The following is a 25,377-nucleotide window of genomic DNA, read 5'->3' as shown; positions in this document are numbered from 1 at the left end:
ATATTGCAGTGACGTTTCACTTCATGAACGTGGGTAGCGCATCATATGGGTGCCATTCCTATATAATTGCGAGAGCAATGATATGGACACTCCAGGTGTATTTCTGCCGTCGTGGCAGTCGCAATGTTGCGTATAAAGTCCAATGGTGATAACATCGTCCCCACACGCCGTATGCTGTATACGCAAGTGAAAGCGTGCGACAGTGAGCTGAATCGCACACAAGGGAGGGAAGCTGGAAGGGAGGGGGGGCTTGTACTCTGGTAGCAACTGCGTAATTTGCGCAGTGGCACGTGCCGTATCTTGAAAGCGATCTTCAAATGCGAATTGGAGGTTGGTCGACTCGCGGTCGGCCTGCCGCCGCTTGCGTTGCTGCTTTTTCCTTCTCACATGGCACTCGGCAACTTGATCAGGAGAAAGAATACCCCCAGAGCTCGTGCTTTGCATGATCATAGTGTCCAATCCCATTTTGCCGGCAGTTTTTCTGAGAAAAAAAAATGTATATACCGTATTTTCCGGTGTCTAAGACGCATCCCCTGCTTTTTGCAAGATTTGAAGAAAAAATTGGTATATAAGACACACTTATATTTACTCACTTGCCACAAATAAACTTCATTACATGTGGTTGTGTAAACTTGCCGTACTTACCAATTAACATCTCGGACAACTTATAGTCTCTAAGAACGCTTGCAAAGCGCCAAATTTGCGGTGGAAAATTTCGGCGACCACGCAACTAGAAACATCTCACATAAACGCAGGAGAAACATTTTATTTACTCAAAACTTTCAGTCTTCGCTTTCCGACGCGCTGTTGAAAAGTTTGGCAAGTTCTGGTGGCAGCATCGCCTTTGGCTTCTGAATCGCTGTCATCGCTGCTTCCGTCGTGCTCGGGCGCTTATCAATCTATACTCGCGGACAACTTTCTGTGGCAATGAAAGGAAAGCTACGGGCGCGTGGCTGCTGCACATGTGTTACCGCGCCAAGTAGTCTGGCAGCGTTTGACAGTGCTTTTGGTTGCTCGGAACAGACACTGAATCAACGCAGCTTCCACGTGCGATGGTTTTGCGTTTGCTGGGACGCGGAAGGGAAAAGCCGCAAAATAACCAAACTTTTACACTCAGTTGTGTGTTCTGTCTTATTTACCTGTTGCTAATACGGTGTTTCTTTTCTCTTCCCCAGCCTAAACAAACCTGTATTTAAGCGAGGGACTCTTTTCAGAAGCGCTCTCACTTGTACGCGCTTAGCCTCCAAAGCTTTCCCTTCATTGCCACAGAAAGTTGTCCACGAGTATAGTAGTCCTGCTTTGCGAAACCCTGCGGTGACTGTAGCCACTGAAACCGTACTCCAAGCATCGCAGACCCACTTAGCAACTTCACTGAACTTCGTTTTACTCTGCGCCGCCCGAGCAACCGCATGCGCTGTCTTCTACACTACGTATATATCCCATGCCACAATTCGCTCACCACCAGTCCTGTAAAAACCTCAAGCAAAATGAACATTAACTGACTGCTGCTCTCGAAATAACGAGCTTGGAAACTACACGGACCTTACACAGACCTTACACACCCGCCGTGGTTGCTCAGTGGCTATGGTGTTGGGCTGCTGAGCACGAGGTCGTGGGATCGAATCCCGGCCACGGCGGCCGCATTTCGATGGGGGTGAAATGCGAAAACACCCGTGTACTTAGATTTAGGTGCACGTTAAGAACCCCAGGTGGTCGAAATTTCCGGAGTCCCCCACTACGGCGTGCCTCATAATCATATCGTGGTTTTGGCACGTAAAACCCCATAATTTTTTTACACAGACCTTACACAGACGCAGGAATTCTAATTACCTCTGTCTTTAATATGTACATGAAAATTCCTTCGTATCTGCATAATTCAATCATATTTTTCTGCCTCTTGATGAAATTTGCACATGCACAGTCGCAAACAAAGCCGATTGCCTGCTTACACGTGTCAAAGCGGCCAAACCGTGCGCATCAACAATCGCGTGCTGACTGAGGACGCGCGTGACCCTCGACCATCTCTCCTTTTCCCGGTGTGCGCACGTGTCGAAGCGGCCAAATCACACGCACCCACGGAATCGCATGTGGAGAGAAAAAAAAAACACTGATGTGACTGAGACGGCAGGCGCGGCATGTACAAAAAATTAGCGTCGCTTGCACTGGAGGCACAATGCTAAAGAGACAGCAGAGCTGATGGGCACCTAGCTAGTCCTGGCTTTAAGGCTAGGCTAAGCACTACCAAGTCATCCTCACCATTTTCCAGAATTTATCGATTATTGATCGGTTATTGATTAGCTATTGATTGGGTATCACAAGGTATTCGCCACATACTTGGGCTAGGCTAAGCACTACCAAGTCATCCCCAGCATTTCCCAGAATTTATTGATTATTGATTAGCTATTGATTGGCTATCACAAGAATTGGCCACGTATTTGGGCTAGGCTAAGCACTACCAAGTCATGCCCAGCATTGATTATTGATTGGCTATCGATGACTGATTAAGCTTAAGTAGTCTCAACCATGCTTAGCTAGACTTAGGCTCAGCTTCGCTAGTTCACAGGGGTATGTTCCATTGCGCTTGGACCCTTTCTGCACAACCGCCGTCTTCAGCCCATATTTTCTGTTCACACGTTATGGACTAACGCTCGAATTAAACAGCTATGCTGTTAAAAAATGACGCGTTTGACCCTCAGGCAACTTCGTACGCCAACGCGTTTTATCGTGCCATCACCGGCCGTACAGCTGTTCGCATCATGCCGCCTCGAGGGAAGTAACAGTCTTTCCGTAAAGGAGAAAATGGCTGCAATAGAAGTTGATGCTGGAGTGAAGAAGACTTCAGTAGCACTGAAATATGGGATATTGAAGAGCACGTTGACGACCATCGTGAAAGCGAGGAACAAGCTTTGGAACAATGCAAACCAAATGCGGCAGCCTCCAGGACGGAGGCGTGGCACGTACAGCATGCTGTTCATGCCGCATAGAGCATGTACAGCATACAGTAGAAAGACAATCCAGGCAAGAACAAAACTATGATCGCAGAAATCGTGATATGTGCTTGGGCCATGCGGCGGTCGTGACAGCACCATATGGGTAGAATAGAGGTATAATACAGAAATCAGTACGAAAATGTTCTCTCTAATTGCGCTCGTAACAAAGGCTTCAAGCAATCTGCGCACGCCACGAATAACGATCCTAAGCATAACTGCATTCTTTCACATAATTGCACACACGTGCATTGAATTCACACTACGTATACCGGCGTGTGCAGACTCACTTTCTCGTGCCAAGAAATGATTTTGTCGCAAACGTGCTGCGCAGCATTTTAAATTGTTGTTTCCTACATAATGTGAAGCAATCCACGAACATCATGCGCGAAGTGAAGAACACAAAAAGCTCTCTGCGCCGAACAGCACAATGCGAGAAATGTCAACTTACGGCTGAAGTGACAAATACATAAGCAATTTGTGAAGTAATGAAGAGAAAAAAGAACATAATGAAGGCCTTCTTACCAAGCAGCAGCCAAGCGGACAGACACGTTCTGGCAGGCGAACCCAGCAAAGACCACGCAGACGTTATCGCACATCTTTTGTAGCGTCGTCTGCCTGATCACACCATGGCCGATATTTTGTAGCGATGCGCTATTCTTTATTCTATATACTAGTCTTATCATCCACCGCTCACGGCCGGCTGATCCCGTTGAAAACGTCTACGTCTACAGCCACATAGACAAGTAGACATATAGTGCACTATAGAAATGTTACTACAGTAGTTAACTAGTACGCGCGTTCCCTTGGAGACAGGGAGTGTTGTCTTGCCCTCTAGCGGGCGGCATGAAGCTGGGTTGCTCGGCCGCTTTTAGGCTGGAGTGGCCACTCTTGTAATCCGCCTACAGTGCCTCGACCAAACACAGATCGCTTTCATGATACGGACTGCGTGCCGCCGTGCAGTACGCAGTTGATGCCAGAGTACAACGCCGCCCGCTATCCCTCGCTCCCCTGCCGGTGCCTCGAGCACGACGGAAGGCCCGCTTCCTCTTTCTAGAATTTCCGTTCTCTTCCGCCCCGCTTTTCTGCCATCCAATGCCATCGTCAAGCCACCAAGCCAGGCGACATGAAAAGTCAAAATGGCCGCTTGGGCTGGTGCAGGGTGGCAGTTCGAACGCATGATGCGGAAACGGTCCCACAGTTGCGACGAAACAGCGGGGTTACCAATGCATTGCATCCTTTGGGAGGTATGCCACGACCGGCAGAAAATGACATAACAGCCGAGAAAACGCAGTACTTGGGAACGTAACAGTGGGGTTCTACTGTAGCTTGTTTGAAGCGCAGCATGACATGTGATTATAATAACTGCATGCCCCTAATGTGTCCATCATTTCTGTTTCTGGATATACCGAATGACATCTGGGTAAACTAGCAATATATGAAACGATATCAATTTGTGTGTGTGTGTTGCATGCACACAAGAGCATTTCTTTCTCCACGAGATCTGCAATGTATGGAAATGTTTACCAAGCTTGTCGTAAGAGCGTGCGAATTATTCAGGTCTTTGAATGTAAATTGCATCTCGCTTTTTCGAAATACTTCTGGATGTGAAAAATCAGCTGCTCCGAAATGCCAATTTGCCTGCTCCAAAGTGCTCGAAAATGAAATTTCTGATGCTCCAAAAATTGCTCCAAATCAGAAGTCCGCAGTAGCATCACTGCAAATTGTTCCGCAGCATATGACAGCAACACATTCAAGCAGCGCTGTGCCAGCTAGCAAGTCGGAGAGCGCACCCTTGCCTCCTCGCCCGGTGAAAAGATCTATATCTGCTACTAGAATTTACCAACATTGTGGAATATTTCTTAAGCGGTCAAGTTTTTTGTGTAGTCTATCATAACTGCATACTAGTAGTTTGTTATGCATTCTTGGCATTGAGGTCTATTGAACACATTTCAATATACTGCTTGTTTCAGTTGACCGTTGAACCTTAGCATCACCTGCCGTGGTAGTTTAATCACTTTGGCATTAAACTGCAATGCCCGAGGGCGGGACCAAACCCTGGCCATGGCAGCCATGTTTCGATGGGGGCGAAATGCGAAGAACGCCCATGTACCGTGCATTGGATGCATGTTAACTCTTTCCATACTATGGGGAAAATTGTTTTTTTTTTATGTTAAGGCAGATTTTTTTTCTGATGGAACTACTGCACTCAATATTTAATGTAATACATAAACAGAAAGCAAAATGAATGCACTTTTCACGCATAAAACAATTGAACAAAGTTTGTAAAGACATGCTTGTATCTACTAAGAAAAAAAAAGTTACCAAAATTATGAGCTATAGAAAATGTATTGCCGTCTATTAGGCACTATCTCCGAAAAAAATAAAAATTTTTCCTTGGACAGGTGTTTCGCTACAAAAATTTTACTGCAAGCGCTACAGTGAAGCGTGCCGGGCTGCAGCCGCCGATGTTCCTGGCTGGTTTGCGTTGTCGTCCCTTTCAGACTCGGTCCCATGAAAAGTCAGCGTTCTCCGACTCGCTGCTATTCGATGTATCTATAAGGTTAGCCGCAGAAGCAGCGGAATCGCGATATCTGCGATCTCCTGAGCCGTGCACGCAGTTTCCGGAACCGGAAATTTTTGAATTCTGCTTTGATAATCGCGAAATTGCAGAGCACGTTTAAAAATCACTGCTTTGCGAGAAAAAAGTGAACTGCTTAGAAAACGAAAATATAGTTTCTCATCTTTCACATCCAATGGCGCAGTGTGTCCGTGAGTGGTATGGAAGGTCTCGAAAGCGGCGTTTCAAACCATCGATAGCAGGCGACCATTTTTTCGTTCTCCTTTGACAATCGCGAAACTTCGGAGCGCATTTAAAAATTACCGCCTCGCGGGAAAAAAGCAAACTGCTTAGAAAACTAAAATATAGTTGTCCTCCTTCACGTCCGATAGCGCAGTACGCATGTCCGTGAGCGGCGCAGAAGGTCTCGAAAGCGGCGTTTGAAACCATCGATAGAGAGCTAACCGTGCCCAATGGGCGCGGTACGGAAAAAGTTAAAGAATCCCAGGTGGTCAAAATTTACCCGGAGTCCCCCACTACCTGTGTGCCTCATAATCATATCTTGGTTTTGGCACGCAAGAACCCAGAATTTTTATTTTTTTCCTTGCAACATGGGTGCTAGGCGTTTGCAGGCAGTCATGAGTGCCTTCTTCCTTTTTTTCTGTGTCCATGAAGTGCAATGCTATATATAACTCTTCACATTTAGTCGCCTAATGCATCATTCTCATGTGCTAGAAATTGTCATGTTTTCCTTCACTGGTGCTAATGTTAGGAGGCTCATTTCAGTGCAGTTCTATTATTTACATTTTTGTGACATAATTTTATGCTTTATGTGTGTGTTCTCCAGGTTTGTTTTTTCTGACATTGAGACAATGAAATATGTGGATGAATGTTCACTTGTGCACCTAAAGTCAAAAGTTGATGCCATCTGCCATGTTGTTGTGATGTGGTGGGAGTTGGAGATGAATCCAAGCGACAGCATTCACTTGTCCTGCGCACCATACTGGGCTCATCCTTTGGGCAAAGAGCAGCCGGTAAGTCTATACTTTTGACACATGCAAGGGACTGGTTGCTACATAATACTTCATTTTTAAACAAAACAGTGTCCACTGCATGAATAAGCCGAAGTGTGCTTGTTTAACTTCTATGTTCAAGATAAGTTTGCTAGCATGTGAGTACTCTTGTTAGTCCAGCTAGCAACAATAGGAATAGTAATTATGCCTTGCATTACTAATTAGAAAGCATTAGTAAAATGTAAAGCTGGGCATGTCGATATTGATTCACCTTTTTAGCTATACAACTGGTGATGATAGCAAAAGGGAAGAGGACACTCAGGTGCTGACTTGCAAAAGTAAAATTTATTAAAAATGGTGAATAAGTAGTTGCACTGCACGAGTGCCTTCTAACCTCATGGGGAACTAACAAAACAATAAGTTGCAATTACAATTTCAAAAACATTGGTAAACCAAATAAAATTTATTTAATATAGTCCAGTGAGCATATCACTAGGCCAAATAAAACAGAGATATCCTAGACATGTAATTGGGGTTGCATGCAGCAGATTAGTAACAGTGGGGATGGGAGTCTCCCAAACAAGGGGGGCATGCATGTACACTGATTAGAAAAAAAATTAAAGATCGGTTGCACTGTGTGTACAGAATTTTGCATGGTCTGAAAGATGTGGCGAAGGGGTTTGGCACTTGTGCTCTGATTGGAAGGCAAAGTGAGAGATGGGCACTCAGAAGCCAAGCAGGGGGTTCAATTAACCATAAAAAGCAGCGTGTGCCTTGCCAAGTAGCTAAGGTGTATTAATTGGCCTGATTTGCTGAGTTTTACATAGGTCAACATAAACGACTCTGGGAACTCAAGCTGTCCTTGTTGGGCTCTGTGTGCTCCCACCTGGCCAACTCATTGCCATGAGTGCTGTTGCACGTCAAATTTTAAGAATGAATGAAATGCTTATGGTTCTATTTCGCAGAATGGAAGCATAAGAAAACTAGGCAGCACATGCGTTAGTGAATCATCTTTAATGCTCACAGAGAAAAAAATTGCATACACCTGTATGACACATCACTAAAGTTAACTCATGTGAGTTACTTATGTTTAAGCTGTTTGATGTTCATTGTTTTGTTTTAAGGCACATTTGTGGTTCAACTGTCTACTTATTCACACTGCTTTTCAGCAAACATTAGTTGCAAGACTTCACCAGTGTGTGTCCTCTTTGCATTGTACTGATTAAAAAGGAGTAAAAAAAAACACTGCTTACCTTCTTGTGCCATTTGAAGCTACTTAAAAGGATTCACAAGGCCGTTGGTTCAATTCTCAGCCGGAGTGGCTGCATTCAGATGGATGAGGAATGCAAAAACACTTGATTGAGATGCTTTGCTTGACTAGTTGGTGGGTTGAAATAATGGAAAGTAGTGCAAAAGTGAGGAAAACAGCAGGGCAAAAGTAGTGCTCTGTCCTTTTGACCACCTTTTTTCCTAACTTTTGCACTACTTTCCACCATGGCAAAAACACTTGTGTACCGTGTGTTGGGTGCATGGTGGTCAAAATTAATCCAGAGCCCTATTTTTAATGTGCAAGTGTGTTAAGCCATCTACTGCTCCTCCATCCTGTATTAGTAATTCTTCGTGACTCAATATTTCTTTGTATTTCTTGTGAAGAAACTGCCTGAAAACAATAGGACACAGTATGAGTCTTTGTGCTGTTTCTTTGCCATGATATGTCGCCAACTTATTCGCATGTGCTCCTTCATATTTTATATGGGTTAAGGGGAGCCGCTCACTAAGGAGGCAAGGTTATGTGGATTGGATGCTCCACTTTCCCAGAGGAGCAACAGTGGAGGAGCAAAACTAGTTGTCCACTAGGGTTCATACCAGCTCACCATCTCCGAATGTATATTCACACAAGTAACACGCTCTGCTATGGCAGTGCAAGATGGCACAGCCTGTCCAGATCATTTAAAGACTGCGTTTGATTGAACAGTCTAAAGCTAGATCTTGGACAAAAGAAAGGGACGAATACAAAGTAGAATGCGTTTGTGCTTTTTTGCTTTTGTCTAATTTTTACCTTTGTATTATTAGTTTACTTCTGTCCAACCAACCGAAACTTGCCCCTCTGCTTTCAGTGGTCTCATGTTCCAGTTTTGTTCTTTGTAACACTTTCCGTCGTAGCCAAACAATATGAAAGCTCTCCTATGTTGCATAGCATCATGCATCATAAGGTTTTGTACTAATACAGCCGCTGACATGGTGTGTAGCATATAAATGCAGTCGAGTTCACAATGTCCTCACATATCATATCGTAGGTATATCTATTACATGCATTAGATTTGATCATACTTTGCATGCAAATTTGAGACTGCCAAATAAAATTATAGTAATACTGATACACCAGGCAATTCAACCCTGCTTGCTAAAAAAAGCAGCAAGAGCAGCGAAGAACGTGAGCATGCACAGAAGGGGGGAAAAAGCAGCATGGGGAAATTGCTTGAAAAATGCTCATGTGGCTCAGTTATTTGCTCCTCAGATGAGCTATTTGAGGTGCATGGCAAGGAACAGTGGCGAGGGTGTTAAATGAATAGGAAATAGGGAACATGGAAAAACTCTCCCACATTCATTGGTTGCACCTTACATAGCATTGGTGCCAGACTCTGAGCACATGCACAGCGGAGCAGCACAGCTGCTAGAGTGACGACAGTAGTCCTCGCCGCTGTCTTGCTGAACTTGAGCTCAAACCATGAGGGCAATGTCGGGGACATATGTGGATTTCTCCAGTTAATAGTATTGAGGGGTTGCGGGGTCAGTATATTCTACAGTAAAATATGGTTAAGTCATATTTTCAGCGACTGAGAAAAAATATTCGAATTCATCGAATGGCAAATTATCAAAGTTAAAGAAAAAAAAAGCTAAAAATAAACTAATGCTTAATAAATTGCAGGGTTCGCACACCTCCGTCACACTTGAATTTGGAAAAGGAGATTCAAGAGCTGTTAAAATTAACTCCTTGAAAATAAATGTGCTCCTTGAACTTCTTGAAGACTGCATTGAGAGCAACTTTTGAATGTTTCGGGCTATGCTACGGACACTGTCTATAGGGAAACAATCATAAATACAGTAGAACCCCGCTGTTACGTTTTTTTCATGGGACCGCAAAACAAAACAAAAAAAGAAACGTAAGCGCCGGGAAACAGGAAAAATTGAGAAATGGGAGTACAGTAGAACCTCGTTCATACGTTTTAAAAAAATACGCGAAAAATAAACGTACGATCCGGGAAAACGTACGATCCGAACGCAGTAAAAATTGAAGCTGACAAGCCCATATTGAGGTGCAAGGGCAGAAAACATTTATTTCTTGCAAAACATTGTTATTTTCTGCTGGTGCGTCTCACCCTTCGACAGGAACAACTCCTTTTGCACACATTGCAGACCATTGTCCGCATTTTCGTTATTTTTCGTGCGAAAGAAGCTTTGCAAGGCTTCCAGGCCAGCAAGGGCTTCGGCGAAGGTAGCCGGTGGGCGCAAGCCTTCGTTGTCGCCGCCGTCTTCAGGCGCCTCGTTCGCCACCACCTCCGCTGCGTCGTCCCCCACCACCTCCGCTACGATCTCGGCGACACTTTGCGGCTCGCAAGTCGGGACATCGTTGTCAATCGCGACGAACTCGGCGAAGGGCACATCGGCACCAGTAGACAAGAATTCCTCATCCATGTCGTAGTCGCACGCCACGGGGTCGTCCTCGCTGCACTCCGTATCCTCGGCTGCAGGCTGACGCCGAAAACCGCACTTCTTTAAGCAGTTATTCACTGTTTCACGCTTCACACTCTCCCAAGAAGTCTTGAAGTAGTGCATTGCGTCGAGAATTGATAGTTTCCCGGGGTCTTGGCCACGTGACACACGAGCAAGAAAACGTCGCACAATGCACTTGCGGTACAAATGTTTGGTGTTTTTGATGATACCAGCGTCAAGAGGCTGCAGGTGGCTGGTCGTGTTTGCTGGTAGAAACACCACACGAAGGTTGTGAAGGAATGACGTGTCCTTCGGATGGGCAGCGCAGTTGTCCAAGAACAGCAGGCCACTGCGCCCCTTGCATCCGAGTCGTCCGTCAAGGTAACGCAGGAAGGACTCAAAAAGTTCGCAAGTCATCCACGCCTTCGTGTTCTTCTTGTAGATACAAGGCAAACGAGCGATGTTCCGCAGGCATGTTGGGTTTTTCGCCTTCCCAATCATCCACGGCTTCATCATGTCACTGCCATCTTCATTGCAACAAAGCAACACAGTTATTCGGTCTTTGCTGACTTTTCCACCGTGGCAGGACTCGCCCTTCATGCTTAACGACTTGCTAGGCTGAACTCGATAAAAAAGACCTAGTTCATCCGCGTTGTAAACGTCGCGTGGATGAAAAGAATTAATTATTGTGGGGAGCAGCGATAACCACTTAGCGACGTCGGCCAGATTCACGCTTGCTGCCTCCCCATTCACTTGCCGGTAGGCGATGCCATGCCTAGCTCGAAAGCGACTTATCCACCCGTTGGAGGCGGTGAAGTCGTCAATTCCAAGAAGATCGGCAACTTCGAGTGCTTTCTCCTTAAGCACGCTGCCGTCGAAGTTAACTCCGGAGGCCCGCGCTTGCTTAAACCACTTCAACAGCGCCTCCTCCAGCTCCCCATGCGGGCTCCACGAGCTTGCTTTGTTGCGCCGCTGAATACCATGGCGTTCGTCTCGATCTCTTTCCGCTTCGACACAACGGTATTCACAGTAGACGCTGGCAGTCCAAGTTCGTTCGCTATGTCGATTCGCTTCCTCTTCGGGTTCCTGTCGACAGCCGCTAGGATATTCAGCTTGTCCTTAATCGACAAAGGCTTGCGCTTCCTCGTCGCCATGCTCGGCTGCATGCTACCGCTACCGATCGCAACTGTCACGAATTGCGCACTGCGCAGTACTGAGCTGCGTGTAGCCTTGCACTAAACCTTGCATCAGCCGCCACCAGCAGAAGCGGCGCGACTGTACAGCTAATTTTAGTGCGGCTAATGCGGCGGAGCAAAAAAAATAATAATAATAACTGCCCGCGCGCGTTACCATCGAGTACGACACTAAATCTGCGGTACCATTCGGAGAACCCAAACTTGCGTGAGGTACTGGCGCAAACAGAAGGAGAGTATTTTCGCCAGCAAAGCAACACGGAAGGCTTTGTCTATTCTGCGACGTTCCAGCCGCCACCAGCAGAAGCGGCGCGACTGTACAGCTAATTTTAGTGCGGCTAATGCGTCGGAGCCAAAAAGAAATAATAATAAATAACTGCGCGTGCGCGTTAGAATCGAGTGCGACACTAAATCTACGGTACTATTCGGAGAACCCAAAACTTGCGTGCGGTACTGGCGCAAAAAGAAGGAGAGGATTTTCGCCAGCATAACAACACGGAAGGGTTTCAGTGGACGGAAACAGAGTGTCTATTCTACGACGTTTCGCTTCGGCGATACGATCGCGTTGGTGGCCTATCTTGAAAGCGATCTGCGACGGGGAGTCCGCCGCGCGCTGTTTTCGCCGCTTAGTAGTTCGCGTTGAAGCGAGGGGCGAGGTAACGCAAAGGTCGATTCGCTCGCCGTTGTTGCCGCGCTTCATCACTTCGGGCGAACGAGCAATGCAGAGAAGTCGCGGAGGGGAGAAATTGAGCTCCTCAGAGAAGCCGCGGGGGCGAACGAGCAATGCAGAGAAGTCAAGGAGGGGAGAAATTGAGCTCTGCAGAGAAGCCGCGGGGGCGAACGAGCAATACAGAGAAGTCGCGGAGGGGGGAAATTGAGCACTGCAGAGAAGCCGCGCGGGGGCCGTCTGCCACTTAGCGCTTCACAAGCACATGAGAGCGGCCTTTTTGCACACCTCAATGATAATTTTTCGCTGCAGAACGTATCATACGACCGCAGTTTGCCGCAATGCTGAACGTTGCTGCCGAATAATCGTATTTTCCGGGAACGTATTAACCGGAACTTATTAACACATTCCTCTATGGGGTGATGTTTATTTTTCGCGATTATGAACGTAGGAGCCGGGAAAACGTAGTAAGCGGGAACGTATCAACGAGGTTCTACTGTAGTGTTGAACTGCAGACAATATCATTTTAATACTTAGGTGGGAAAAAAAGTAGTTTCGCCAGACAGCCGAAGTATCGATTGCGATAAGCTATACATGTAAGAATAGTAGTTTTATCGTCCGTATAAACTTGTAAACATTTGCTTATTAACTAAATAACAAGCATGGTGTCAGCGCCCACAGGCAAACATGAACACATCAAACTGGATGAGCGCGGACACGCGCTGTCAAACGCTGGCGTGAGGAAATGCCGCAGCAGCAGCGAGCGAAGTGACCTTCGTGCTGCTGTCTATCGCTTCAACGCAAACTAAGCGTCGAGAACACAGTCCGCACAAAGCTTGTGGGGATGCGCGACCCTCGCGCTTCTCCTGTAATCCGGCTTCACCGCGTGGCTAAGTGCCGGCGGCGGTCGTCGTGGTTGCTGCGCATTGCAAGAGATGTCGCGATGTAACGCCACCGAACGGCAGGGTGACTTGGGAGAAAAAGGTCAAAGGCGCTTCCTCTTTGGCTGGGGATCGGCGACCAACACGCACGAACGCTTCGCGCGTGCGCCGGCCCGCTTCGCGGGACCGTCTTGCGAGGCTAAGAGCAGGACACCGGTATGGATTAACACGGATCGCTCGAATGCGCCACCGTTCACGTGACCGTACACGTGAACGACTAGGCGATGGTGTCACAGCATGGGGTGAACATATTAGCTCGCCATCGGGTCGCGGTGAGTCGGACTTCCATGATTTGTCGCGCACCCATGTGAATGTTCTATTGGTTGTAATTAGGCTAGTGTGCATTAGTGTATGAAAAGCGCAAACGAAAAGCACAACCTTTGTTTGAACCGAAGCGTATCCCTAGCGTGGTTTTTGATCGCCAGTGTCGGCAGCGTGCTTTCTTGAGCTAGGCGAGGGTTGCTGTAGCGTGTTTGAACTTTTCAACATGCTAAGCCTTTTCGCGAGTGTTTTGTTGAAGTACACTCGTAGGTACGAGAGCCACGGGGTGTGCATCCTGGGAGAGCGAGGCCTAGCGTCCGCGGAGCATTGGCAAGCCTGAAGCGAGTCATTACGGAAGCCTCGTGGGTGGTCCAAATTTCTTATGTAAATACTAGCTTCTTCTATCTCGTTGACTTCGGAAGTCGCGGCTCCCGGCTCGGGGAGCCGGGTGGCCGCGGGCCACAGGTGCCGCTACGGGCTTACTGGTATTGCAGCCTGGCACCGGCGCTCCGACACCGTCTGGGACGGTGGGCGCCGTAAACTCGGATGCTGTGTGAACCGAGCGGGGTAGGCCCACCTCACAGAGCTAAAGTCTCCTCGCGGCTGCCTGTTGTGCCTATTTTGGGTGATGTGTTTTTGTAGATGCCGGTTGTCAAAGTAGCGACGCATTAGGCCTAAGGCTTTACAAAGCCGCCTGTCGCACGCTGAGGGACACAACCTGGTGGATCGTGGTGATGAGGTGTCGCACATTGCTTCCCTCATTAGTTCGCCTCGCACGAATTGAAATTCTCATTCGACTCAAGAAAGCTTTGTGCACGTTAACTTAGCATCTGAAATGCCGCCCGAAATTTTGCTAGCCGGATTGAACATCGTACCACGTGGGCGATGCGTATGCTGAATTCCTCTCTCTTGCACTACTTTAGTGTTTCTCGAGTGCGTTGAGTGTTTGTAGTGTGAGCGGAGTCACTTCTGGTTTGCTGTCACCTCCACATTGTTTGCGCTGCTGCCCCGGCCTACGAACGAGCTACCTCTGGCAATGGAGATGCCTGTGGCCAGTTCGGCGCAGCGACCTCGGCGGCCGCCTACGTCCGGCTTGCAACGCTCGGCGGCTGGGAAAAGAGACGGCAGTCACTTAGGTTACTGCGGCTTTCGTCAGCAGAGCGCTTCGGCGCGAGCAACGCTTGCTCTTGCCGACTTCTCCGTCGCCGTTTCCGGAGTCCGCTGGAGTCGTGCCATCTAATCTGCAGAGGTGGTGCTGTGACCAACGGTGAACCCCAGAGACAATGTCGGCTCGCATGTTGTGGATAACGTGTGGACATTTCCTCGGCGCGACCACTGTCGCATGTACTAACTTTTGTTCACGACGTGTGTGTTGGGAGACCGTGTGACATGTTTCGCCGGAGTATGTGTAGTGATTTAAGGTTGGGGGGATATGGGGATGCGCGACCCTCGCGCGTCTCCTGTAATCCGGCTTCATCGCGTGGCTAAGTGCCGGCGGCGGTCATGGTGGTTCCGGCGCATTGCGAGAGATGGCGCGAGTGTCGCGATGTAACGCCACCGAACGGCAGGGTGACTTGGGAGAAAAAGATCAAAGGCGCCTCCTCTTTGGCTGGGGATCGGCGACCAACACGCACGAACGCTTCGCGCGTGCGCCGGCCCGCTTCGCGGGACCGTCTCGCGAGGCTAAGAGCAGGACACCGGTATGGACGAACACGGATAGCTCGAACGCGCCACCGTTCGCGTGACCGTACAGGTGAACGACTAGGCGATCGTGTCACAACATGGGGTGAACATATTCGCTCGCTATCGGGTCGCCCATGTGAATGTTCTATTGGTAGTAATTCGGCTAGTGTGTATTAGTGTATGAAAGGTGCAATAAATGCCCTTTTGATTGTTTGCACTACTGTGTTGTCGTTCCTTTGTCCCAAGAGCATGTGTGAGACCCCACAAGCTACGAGCTGCCGACGCACCTACACTGCCTAGACTCTGCCCCCAACGCAGATCGCTTTCAAGATAGGGACTGCGCGCTGGCGTGCAGTACGCAGTTGATGCCAGAGTACAACGCCGCCCGCTATCCCTCGCTGGTGCCTTGAGCGTGAAGGAAGGCGCGCTTCCTCTTTCTAGAGTTTCCCTCCACTTCCTCCCCGCTTTTCTTTTTTTCTGTGCGCGCGAGATTTGGCCGCGGTCGTCTGCTCCCCTCACAAGCTTTCACTCGCACATACAGCATACAGCGCGCCGCACGATATTTCTTTTACATATAACGTAAAAGACGATAACGCTATCGCGGCGATGGCGTTATCGTCTTTTGGACTTTATACGGAACATCTATGAGCCATAACCAATTTTAGGACCCCAACGCGTCATTAACACCATCTTTAGATAGCAAATACGGATCTCGCAAGCCATGCTTTCGCTAGCGTAAACCGAAAATACGTCGTAGGTGTCACCCCCGACACTTTTGGCGACCAATCCCATCGTCAAGTCTCCAAGCCAAGCGACATTAAAAGTCAAAATGGCCGCTCAGGCCGGCGCGGGATGGCAGTTCAAAACGTATGATGCGGGAATGGTCCCACAGTTGTGACGTAACAGCGGGGTTACCAATGCATTGGGTTCCATGGGAGCTGTGCCGGGACCGGCCGAAAACGACGTAACTGCTGGGAAAACGCAGCACCTTGGAATGTAACAGCGGGGTTCTACTGTATATTCTTTTGAGAGTATTGCTAAATTATTGCTATGTGGCGTATTCCCAGCCACAAATGACAGGCCTGTTTAAATCGCCATTGCATCGTGGAGCTAGACAAAGCCAGTTCAAGTGGCAAAGTCATGCCACAGTTTATTGGTTTGCTAGTTGGTACACACTGCAGCCATCATTACTGCATTTCAGAGCTCTATAGGCTCTAGAATTGCCTGGCACAATGTCAGTGCTCCCACTCCTGCGCCAAATGCGCCAGATTGCACCATATGCGATTTCCTGCACCATCCTGATAAATATACACGATTTTGCGCCGAAGTGCGCCAAAATTAGCGCCTGCGCATTACGTGTGTGGCCGCAGTGGCCCGTAGAAGTGCGTAGGGCGCGTGACTAAAGTGGCTTCATAAATAAACGGCGACCGATAATTCGGGCTCGATGGGGACCGCCTAAAAGTGCAAAAAATTGGGAGCCGGAAATATCCAAATTCGCCAGAAAATAACTGAATTTATTCCACCAGTGGCTAAAAAAAAGGCATTATTCTCGGTTGACCACTTTCGGGGATACGTTCACTTTCGCGGGATTTTGCGTCACTAGCGTCAGCGTCGGCATACTTGGTAGTGTGCCAGGAGTGCTATCCTCTGTTGACGTGTCCAGTGCTAGTCGCGTGAACTGTCGCGAAAGTGAAAGTATCCCGGAAAGGGGATCGTACAAAAATAAAGCCGAAGTTTGTCGACGTGGTCCTGCGTGCACGTATGCTTGCCTACGATCTGGTTAGTCCATTTCTCTACCATCGTTACACTGTCGCCACAAATAGACGAAAGTACAATTAATGCATGCAACGAATCTTTAACCTTTGGTAACAGGACCGCGATTTTGTAGCGATGCCTTTTCCGCTGCCGCTCCTTGCGCTTCGTCAGTGGTATAGGAGCGGCGCTCCAGATGCGTTATATGGTATCAGCTGACAGAAAACGGTGGATGATAAGGGCGGCATATAGAATCGAGCAGAATGCATGGCTACAAAATTGCCGCGCAGGAGTCGACCGCCCTATCATAGGCGAATGACATTTTTTTTTGAAACAGGCACTGTCCTCATCGGCGGAGACATCGAGGGTGTAGTCTGTGCTGCTTAAACAACTTATGTCACTGCGACCGTGTCGCTAGTTAACACGTCAATGAATAAACTGTGGATGCGCGGAGCCAACACTTCCTATGAAGCTTCCCTTGAATGTGTGATGTTTGTGCAAACAGCTCTTGAATAGTAACAGCTTCAGTGCTGCATGCCGTGAGATAGCAAAAGATGAGGTAGCTGGCTTTAGAACTTCTTTGACTTCTATTAGGGTTTCTTTTTACAGGTTTGAAGTGATCCATCATGTTTGCTAAAGGCACATGCTTCGCAAATAGGTAGTGTTGTCTCTGCCTTTTTCCGAAGTTGATGGGAAAAAACGCTTAACCTTGCACTCGGCCACACAACGCTTGAAACAGCGAAGCTGGGCGATCGTAGCCCTGCATTTTCTGGAAGTGCAAACAGACTTTTCGTCTGATTATTCATCATGATGATGATTTCTTTTCGCGCATCTCAGACTTACGGCCGTCACTGCGCATTGTATAGCGCAGCTTGCAACACCGACATCGCGTTCCACAGCGTTGCAATGCTGACAACGCGTTCCAGCAGACCTGCTCCATGAATGCGTCTCTCTCTCGCTCTGATTTTTTTATCTTTCCCGAGCATAGCGCACAAAACCTCTTCTTCACCTCGTAGAGCACGAGCGTGCAAACGCGCCAGCTGTGGACGAAGACGACAACGTTGGAACGCAATCATATAGTTCGCATAAATGCATGTTCTGCAAACGTGGCTGTATAGCCCAGTGGTTACGATGCTCGCCTTGGCACTGTGGGTTCGCGTGTTCGAATCCCACCTCGGCAAGAAAGTTGATTTTCTTTTATATCTTGATAGTTTCTTGATACTAACCACAAGTTCCGGCTGGTCTAAGCAGCTTCGCTGTTGATACTAAACTCGGCGTGCTTTGACACGGACACGCTGTCGGCAATCCTGGTAATCTCTGTGATGGCCATCATGGAGCACCTTGCGTGCACACCTATTTAGTCAGTGTGCATTGCGAATATGAACCATCATCCGAGAAGGTGATCGACATCATTGCGAGGGGAAAGTTAATTTTGAAGCCTGCACGCCATGTTTAAGAGGTGATCTGCCACGTGTGCAAGAAGTGGGCAGGCCAAGATGGCATGGCACCATGTGGTTAAGTACTGGAGGTTGCGTTATCTCGAGTTTCAGACACACATTGAAGGGAGAGGTAGGTGGAGCATTCGCTGCCCGCTACCTGCACTTTTCATGATACCGTCATCCCAATGCAGTCGACGCTATCCGCCGTGGGGGCAAAGTGGTGCCAATGTGAAGACATCAATAACATGGGTTGAAACCGTATCTTTTGTTGCCGACTGTCAAATTCAGCACAATTCTTTTTTTTTTTTTTCTCATTCAAACTTGCTTTTACCGATTGCACGACAACTTGGATAATTTTGCGGCTTCTTTTGTATAGGAAAATCCATTGGTGAATGTACTTATTTGCATAAAAGTGTAATTTTAATATAATGAAATTTCGATATAACAAAGCAAATTGCTGATTTTATCGACTATTATATTGAGGTTTAACTGTATTTGCCCTATTCTATCAGACTGCCAATTCTAACATACACCCAGTTTTTCTGGATTCAAAGTAGAAAACTAATGTACAAGTGACATTTGTGCTCCTAAACAAAGTAGAAATCTAATGTGTACTTGATTATATTGGGAAAAAAAATAGAAAAAAAAAACTTGACGTGCCTTTAATTCTGACATAACAAAAATATGATCCCTGTGAACTTAATTTTCACAGAAATGGAAATTGATACCTTACATGTATCCTCATCACAGCACTTAATTGCTGTTTATGTACTCTGTGTGATGCAGTGCAGATTTTATATTCCGCATTTATTGGAACGACTTCAACTATCGCTAATGGGATGATGGCCCACACCTGCACGAACCACTCTGCTAGTTCATTCTGCGACGCATGCAGTTCTCGAGAACACCAAAATCACCTACATGACTTTGTTGCGGCTAGCTATGCATATAAAATAACTAATCTTTGGATTAGCTTCTGTAATCAGAGAAAGCGCCATGTAGTTGCCATCCCGTTACACTGCACAGACAATTTGTGGACCAACCGTTATGGGAAAAAAGCTTGCATGTTAGAAACGTAAATTTGGTAATCATTCATTACTAGCTGTCATTTTTGCTTCGGAATGGTCCTAGGGCAAGTCGAAAATAACTGTTTTCTACAGAATATTTTTTTGCCTCTTATATGCATTCATTGTCCCCTAGTGCCACTAAGACAGATGCTGTAGCTGGATAGCTGGATTTGGATGAACGAAAGTCTTATGTATTAGGTTATTTGAACCACAGTTACTTTGCTGCCTGCCTCAGGTTTAAAGAGTGAATAGCAAAGTGTTATGCATTATGTAATGTTTTCTGTTCCATGCTGGAGCTAGATTCTGTGCACACCAAGGTTCTCCCCACGGGGTCTGTGATGGAAATGCTGCTTACCACTCCGGTTTACTGCCTACCACTCTGGAATTATCTGTCACCCATTTGAGAGGGTACTTTGCAATTAGAATGGTCAACTTGGTAAAAATTTCTGATCCTTTCTCTTTCCTCTTTTCGCGATCCTCAGGTGTTCTTTTACGACATGAGGAAATAGTAGAAACAAATTAAGTGGAACCCCTTAACGAGAACTGTACAAGATATGCGTAGTGTTATATGGCAGTCGGCATGGTGTGGAATGTGTTATTCGTGGTAATGATGTGTGTGGGTGTTATGCTGATGTGGTATGCATTATTTATTTTGTATATGCATGAGGAGTACGAGCAGAGAGATGCACATATTTACATTGCCGGACATATACATTCTGCACCATGCCAACCGCCATATAACGCTACGCATATCTTTGATAGTTCTTGTACTAGGAGGTTCCACTTAATTTGTTTCTACAATGTGACATGTGTCGTAACCAGCACGTTAATGTCATCATAGGCAGTAGAGGAGGTAGGGCTGCACATGCATGTGTAATTAATGCATTACTGGCACATCCTCTCGTTCTGGGTCCCCTTTAGTCATCTTGCATCTGCGCTGGTCAGGTGTTTACCAGGATGTCCATTACTGCATGCTATCCCCCTTTTAGTATAGGCATAGGCATTTCTGGCCTAGGGGTTTGACACCTTCTTTCTACTTATGGTGTATAGGGAACACGAAAGCGGATGGGCTCGTAAAATGTCTTTTGCGCCAGCGCAGCTATTCTTTATTATCTTCGACAATAGGTCATTTGTCACTGTACTCCTGACTGCTGCTATCAAGCGCACACAATGGGCTTCAACTGTGCATTCTTTACCTTTATAGGAGATAGTTTTTTTTTGTTTTTTTTTTGCTTTACACGGACTCGGCATATAATGCTACACATTAAGAAAGGTGATCAAGTAGTTGAGAAAAAACACTTTTTTAGTGCTATGTCGACAAAGATCAGGTAAAAAATCTAGCGTCGGGAGGTGCCATAGCACCTTCCAGCTTGCGGCTTTCCGTGGGCACGTCATTACTTTGGAACCATTGTAAAGAGGAGAGATGTGACCTTCAGGTTGCTGCAGCTCTGTATTTCGCCGTGCTAAAAGAAAAGCAAAAGAAGCGAATGAAAAGTGAAAAAGCTAGCATCGCGATTCGTTATTGCTGCTACGTGGACACAGGAGGTGCTCCTATTGGCCTAAATCGCCCGCACATGTTTCGCGCACATTGTGACAGTGGCAAGCTGTGCATGTGCATTCTCTTTCCTGTGAACTTTGGCTATCACGATAGGATGTGTTGCTGACTCGCGTTCAGTGTATGTAAGTTCAAAATGGAGGAAAGATTGTACCTGGAAGAAAAGGGGGGGGGGGGGGGGGGGGCTAGCTGCGTGCACCTCCCCCACTCTTGGTTGCAAGATGTCCACCCTCAAATTTTGTGGGAGAACCCTGGTTGTAGTGAGTGTTCAGATTTTGCATAGGCCCTTCTCAAGTGAAACTAGGCACTGGAAGTGCTGGCTGTATTATGGTACATTGGACTTGTTCATACTATGCCCATACTTAGTGACAATGCAAACCTTGCTAGAGATTGGTGCCAGAAAAAACCTGGCTGAGTTGGACATCCAGCTGCTGGACTGAGCTGTTAGAGGACAGAAGCGAAAACTGTGGCTTTTGGTCTCAGGCAAACATTGCACAGTCGCAATGCATGCACCCACAAAATGCCCGCCAAAAAGGCCACGCCAACAATGCGAGTCACAGTAGCTGTATGACGCAAACTCTGCCGGATCTCGGTTGCACTCCCAGCTCAAAGATGACACTGCATCGGAGTTCTCTGAGCTGTAGTATTGTACCATGAATGAGCCAGGTGAATGTGTTCCGAGTGCTTGATTTCAGCGAATGTAAATTACATCGTAGGGTTGCTCGAAAATGATCATTTGAATGTGCCAATTGAATGTTGAACTGTTTCGCAACCCCGACTAATTTGTCATTTCATCATATGTAGTGGCGGGACCATTGGCTCCAGGCGGTTTACTATCCACCCTATGAAGTGAATGTTCGGGCCAATGAAAATTTTTGCTTGGTTGCACGAAGAGAAATCTACAACGTGTACGTTTTAATCTCTTTGAGGTAAGTCTTAACTATACTTCCCTAATAGCAGTATTATGCTTGTATATATTTTGAAGTTTACCCAAGTTCTTTGTAAGTTTCATTATTAGCTGCTTAAGGCAGATTACCAATTTACAAAGAAATAGCCTCTCTATTCCTGCTTGAAACTGCTTATCAGAAATTTTATATACCTCTTGTGTGTCAGTCTTAAACACCAAGGCTAGAATTAAAAGCCGATGAAAAAGGGGGGCTGGATCTACGAGACAGTAACTGCTCAATTCACTGTTCTTGTGCGCTATGAGCCCTATGTGTGCATTGAAATACTATTCAAAATCTATTCCTCTTACTATATGGTTCCTAAGTCTTGTGTCTTACGCATATATGCGTAAGCCTTTGTAGCACTATGGTGTTGGGCTGCTGAGCACGAGGTCGCGGGATCGAATCCCGCCAACGGCGGCTGCATTTCTATGGGGACGAAATGCGAAAACACCCGTGTACTTAGATTTAGGTGCTCGTAAAAGAGCCGCAGTTGGTCCAAATTTCCGGAGTCCCCCAGTACGGCGTGCCTCATAATCAGATCGTGGTTTTGGCACATAAAACCCTAATTTTTAAGCCTTTGTAGCAGTTGCTACAATTGGGTGGATGTCTCATTTTCTATTTAATTACGTATAGCCGCGAATACAGATGAAACAATGAACTTATATAGTCGAATGATATAACAAACCTCGATTTAACAAAATTTGCGACGAAAAAAAACTACCTTAATTTCCTGATTTTAGCTTTTTTTTTTTTCCGCGATGTAATAGAGTAAGTTTATTTAACAGTTTTATTTCAAACATGTATTTGGAGCCTCTAAACTCTGTTTCAGTAGTTCTGAGCAGCACTATAGAAGCTACAGGCTCCTCCGACCAATCGGAGCGGTAAACACATCTTAAAGGTTCCCTTCCACCCCGTGTCGTCTGCTAGCAGCGAGCTTTGCAGTGTAGGCGGCGGCAGCATCTACTAAGATTGCAACTGCACAGTGAGATCAGCTGCATTAATAGCATCGGTAGAAAATTTGTTCTATATTTGCCCTGACACTAAAATGGCATGTGTCTTCAAGATATTTCGACATTCAGAGAAGGAGGGTTGCAGTTACGACGGAAGCAGAGGGTTCGGAAGGCGCGTTCAGCCAGCGTGTCGCACGCGTTGGTGGCACTACCTCTTGATCCCTCTTGTAACATTTACTTGTAGACGGTACGCTTGCTGACATCTGTAAGTGCAGCCGTTTTCTTAATTAGAACTCGTGCATGTTTACCGCACTCCTTCAGCACTATTCCATGCATGTGCAATGCCAACTTATTTGTTCCTTTTGCTCGAACAAGCAGCTTGGAACAATACCACACTAGCAAGTCTGCGGATGGCATTCTTGTGAAGGACAAAGCACTACGCAGGAGGCAGTCCTCTGTGGTTTTGTACCTGTGCTGACTGCATGTATGATTTTAGCCAGTGTCAAATCAATTTATATTTTTTCATTGTAAATTAATGTCTGTATGGCAGCGTTGCATTAATTCTTTTATTCTTTGCACGTTTTTATTCCAACAAGTAGAGAATTCTATTTTCAGTGTAATATAGCCTCAAAAAATATTTTGTTAAACAATGAAGCAAAATCGCGCAGTAAACCACCCTGCTACCAGTAAAGAAGCTTCCAAGTGAACACCTGCTGACAACACCACTTGTCAAGGCCATTTAGTTGTCCAATGGGTTCCGAACTGTGGCACTACATCTCGCTGTGCAAGAAACTACTGTGCTCATGGGTTGCGTAGCCTTGGCTCTGCTGCACGGAACTACTGAAACAGAATATAAGGCTAGTAAATCAAGCAAAAGAAACTATACAAGTGTTGGCCGAGGCAAAATTTTATTGCCAGCGTCCTTTGGCGTGAAAAGGTTCAGCGGCAAAAACATCGCTGAAGTGCGCGCCAGGATGCAGTACACAGGAGACTCCTATGCACCACTTGTTGCGTTGGTATACAAATAGCAGAGGTTTTGGGGCGCATGGTAGCTCGACTGCTTGGAAAAACACAAGAGCTGACAATTCCTTTTAGCGCAAGCGGGTGAGGAGAGGGTGAATGCGTGGTAATGTGATGAAGCACGCACTAGGGTGCGCTGGCGGGAGTAGACACAGGCCTATTCTCCCTAGCATGTGCGTCTCCTCCTGCCCTTGCCGAGGCTCCACATGGCTGTCCATATGCTGGCTTTGCGCCGTATGTTGGAAGTAATAACCACCAAGTACAAAGGGTGAGCCGAGATAGCGTCTAGTGTTGGGGGTAGCGTGGTCTCAAGTTTCTGACAGAGTGTGAAGCATGCGCTCGCGTCGCGACAGCGAGTGTTCGTGGTCATCGAGTGATGTCTGTTTGTATTTGCCAGAGCGTGCGTGACAATGATAAAACTGCGAACATTACTTCGTGTAGTTGTCTCTTTGCTATCACCATCAATGCTCTGCTTTTCTCGCAAATATGCGATTTTTTTATTCTCTTGGGATGAGTATTCGTATCTTTTACACTTTTGTTTTTAATTTGTGGGCGCCATCAGATAACAGCGTGGTTAGCCATGGCATCCAAGATTTACGGAAAAGCAACACACACAAATCTCCGAAGCTATGAGCCACGCCGATGCATTGCTCTCAGCATGATCTACGCCGCGTATGCTGGCACTCATAGCCACGTCATTATGGCACGACCTTCTTGCAATTTGTTTGTTTATTAATGCTTAATGACAAGATACTATCCACGAAGAATGTTGTAGGAATTTGTGAAATGATTTTTACTGCTCAAGCTTCAGAACCTCAAATAGCGAAATTTGCAGTTTAACGAAGTTTCTCGCTGTAATACAACTTAGTTCTATCAAGGTCCGACTGTATTTTTGAAATTCAAAATAAGATCTGACTGTTTTCGGGTGGAAATCAGTAAACAATCATTGAAATATCAACACGATGCCATTTTAATATCGGTAGTTCTGTTTTCTGAAAAAGATTGCCACTCTAGTGACCCTTTAATTCCCTCAACTCAATTACTGTTAACTGCAATCATGAGCCCCCAATTGGCGAATCCCATGTGATCTTGAAAAGAACTCCCATCACCCCTGAAAAACAAACTACCGTGCCACTGGAATAACTGGGCAACGCTAAAAGTCTGAAGAAGCACTCTGAAGAAGTTTTCATATTGCTGCTGTGGGGGTCTTCCCCAACCCATAGTGCGTATAATCGCAGCTACGTACTGTTCGGGCAAATAAGGCAACAAGTGAGTCAACTCAACGATGTTTATTGCTGTGGGCAATAAAACACACTTGCAGAGGGAAGTCCGCTCTGTATAATAAGTGATAAAATAGGCTTGCCTCGTCGCGTGTGGTAGTCACGCAAACGAGGTCACTCACGGGTTGCAGCGGGTATATCTGTAGGGGGTGTAGCGAGGTCAGAGAGGCCTGGGGGTCTCTCGGTTGCGCTCTTTTATACCTTTTTACCTTTTCGCGAGGGGAATGTCCTCCTCGCCCGCCGGATACTTTTCCTCTTCCCGTGCGGGCGCGCGCGTCGCGAGAGGCGAGCGAGAACCGGGAGAGGGCAAAGTGCATCTCTCTCCTGTGTCCGCCCGGCTCCCGCCGA

The 25,377-nt window shown here is 46.8% G+C and overlaps 2 protein-coding genes across 2 annotated transcripts in view; one reads left to right on the top strand and one right to left on the bottom strand.

The window, feature by feature from the left end:
• Positions 1-25,377, top strand: part of LOC119435907 (protein arginine N-methyltransferase 7) — a 111,464-nt gene that overhangs the window by 30,755 nt on the left and 55,332 nt on the right. Inside the window, exons 7-8 of the mRNA XM_037702603.2 lie at positions 6,395-6,581; positions 21,637-21,761. Coding sequence (XP_037558531.1) covers positions 6,395-6,581; positions 21,637-21,761 — 312 coding nt within the window. The remainder of the gene's footprint in view (positions 1-6,394; positions 6,582-21,636; positions 21,762-25,377) is intronic.
• Positions 9,769-12,945, bottom strand: LOC125947707 (tigger transposable element-derived protein 6-like). Its single transcript, XM_049672951.1, has 2 exons — positions 12,350-12,945; positions 9,769-12,221 (listed from the first exon to the last, which is right to left on the bottom strand). The coding sequence occupies exon 2, from the start codon at positions 10,872-10,874 to the stop codon at positions 9,897-9,899; it is 978 nt and encodes a 325-aa protein (XP_049528908.1). The 5' UTR covers positions 10,875-12,221; positions 12,350-12,945; the 3' UTR covers positions 9,769-9,896.

This window comes from Dermacentor silvarum, chromosome 1, assembly GCF_013339745.2.
Source record: "Dermacentor silvarum isolate Dsil-2018 chromosome 1, BIME_Dsil_1.4, whole genome shotgun sequence".
NCBI classification, from domain to species: Eukaryota; Metazoa; Arthropoda; class Arachnida; order Ixodida; family Ixodidae; genus Dermacentor; species Dermacentor silvarum.
Note: the sequence above shows the minus strand (reverse complement) of the source record. Positions and strands in the feature narration are given on the sequence as shown.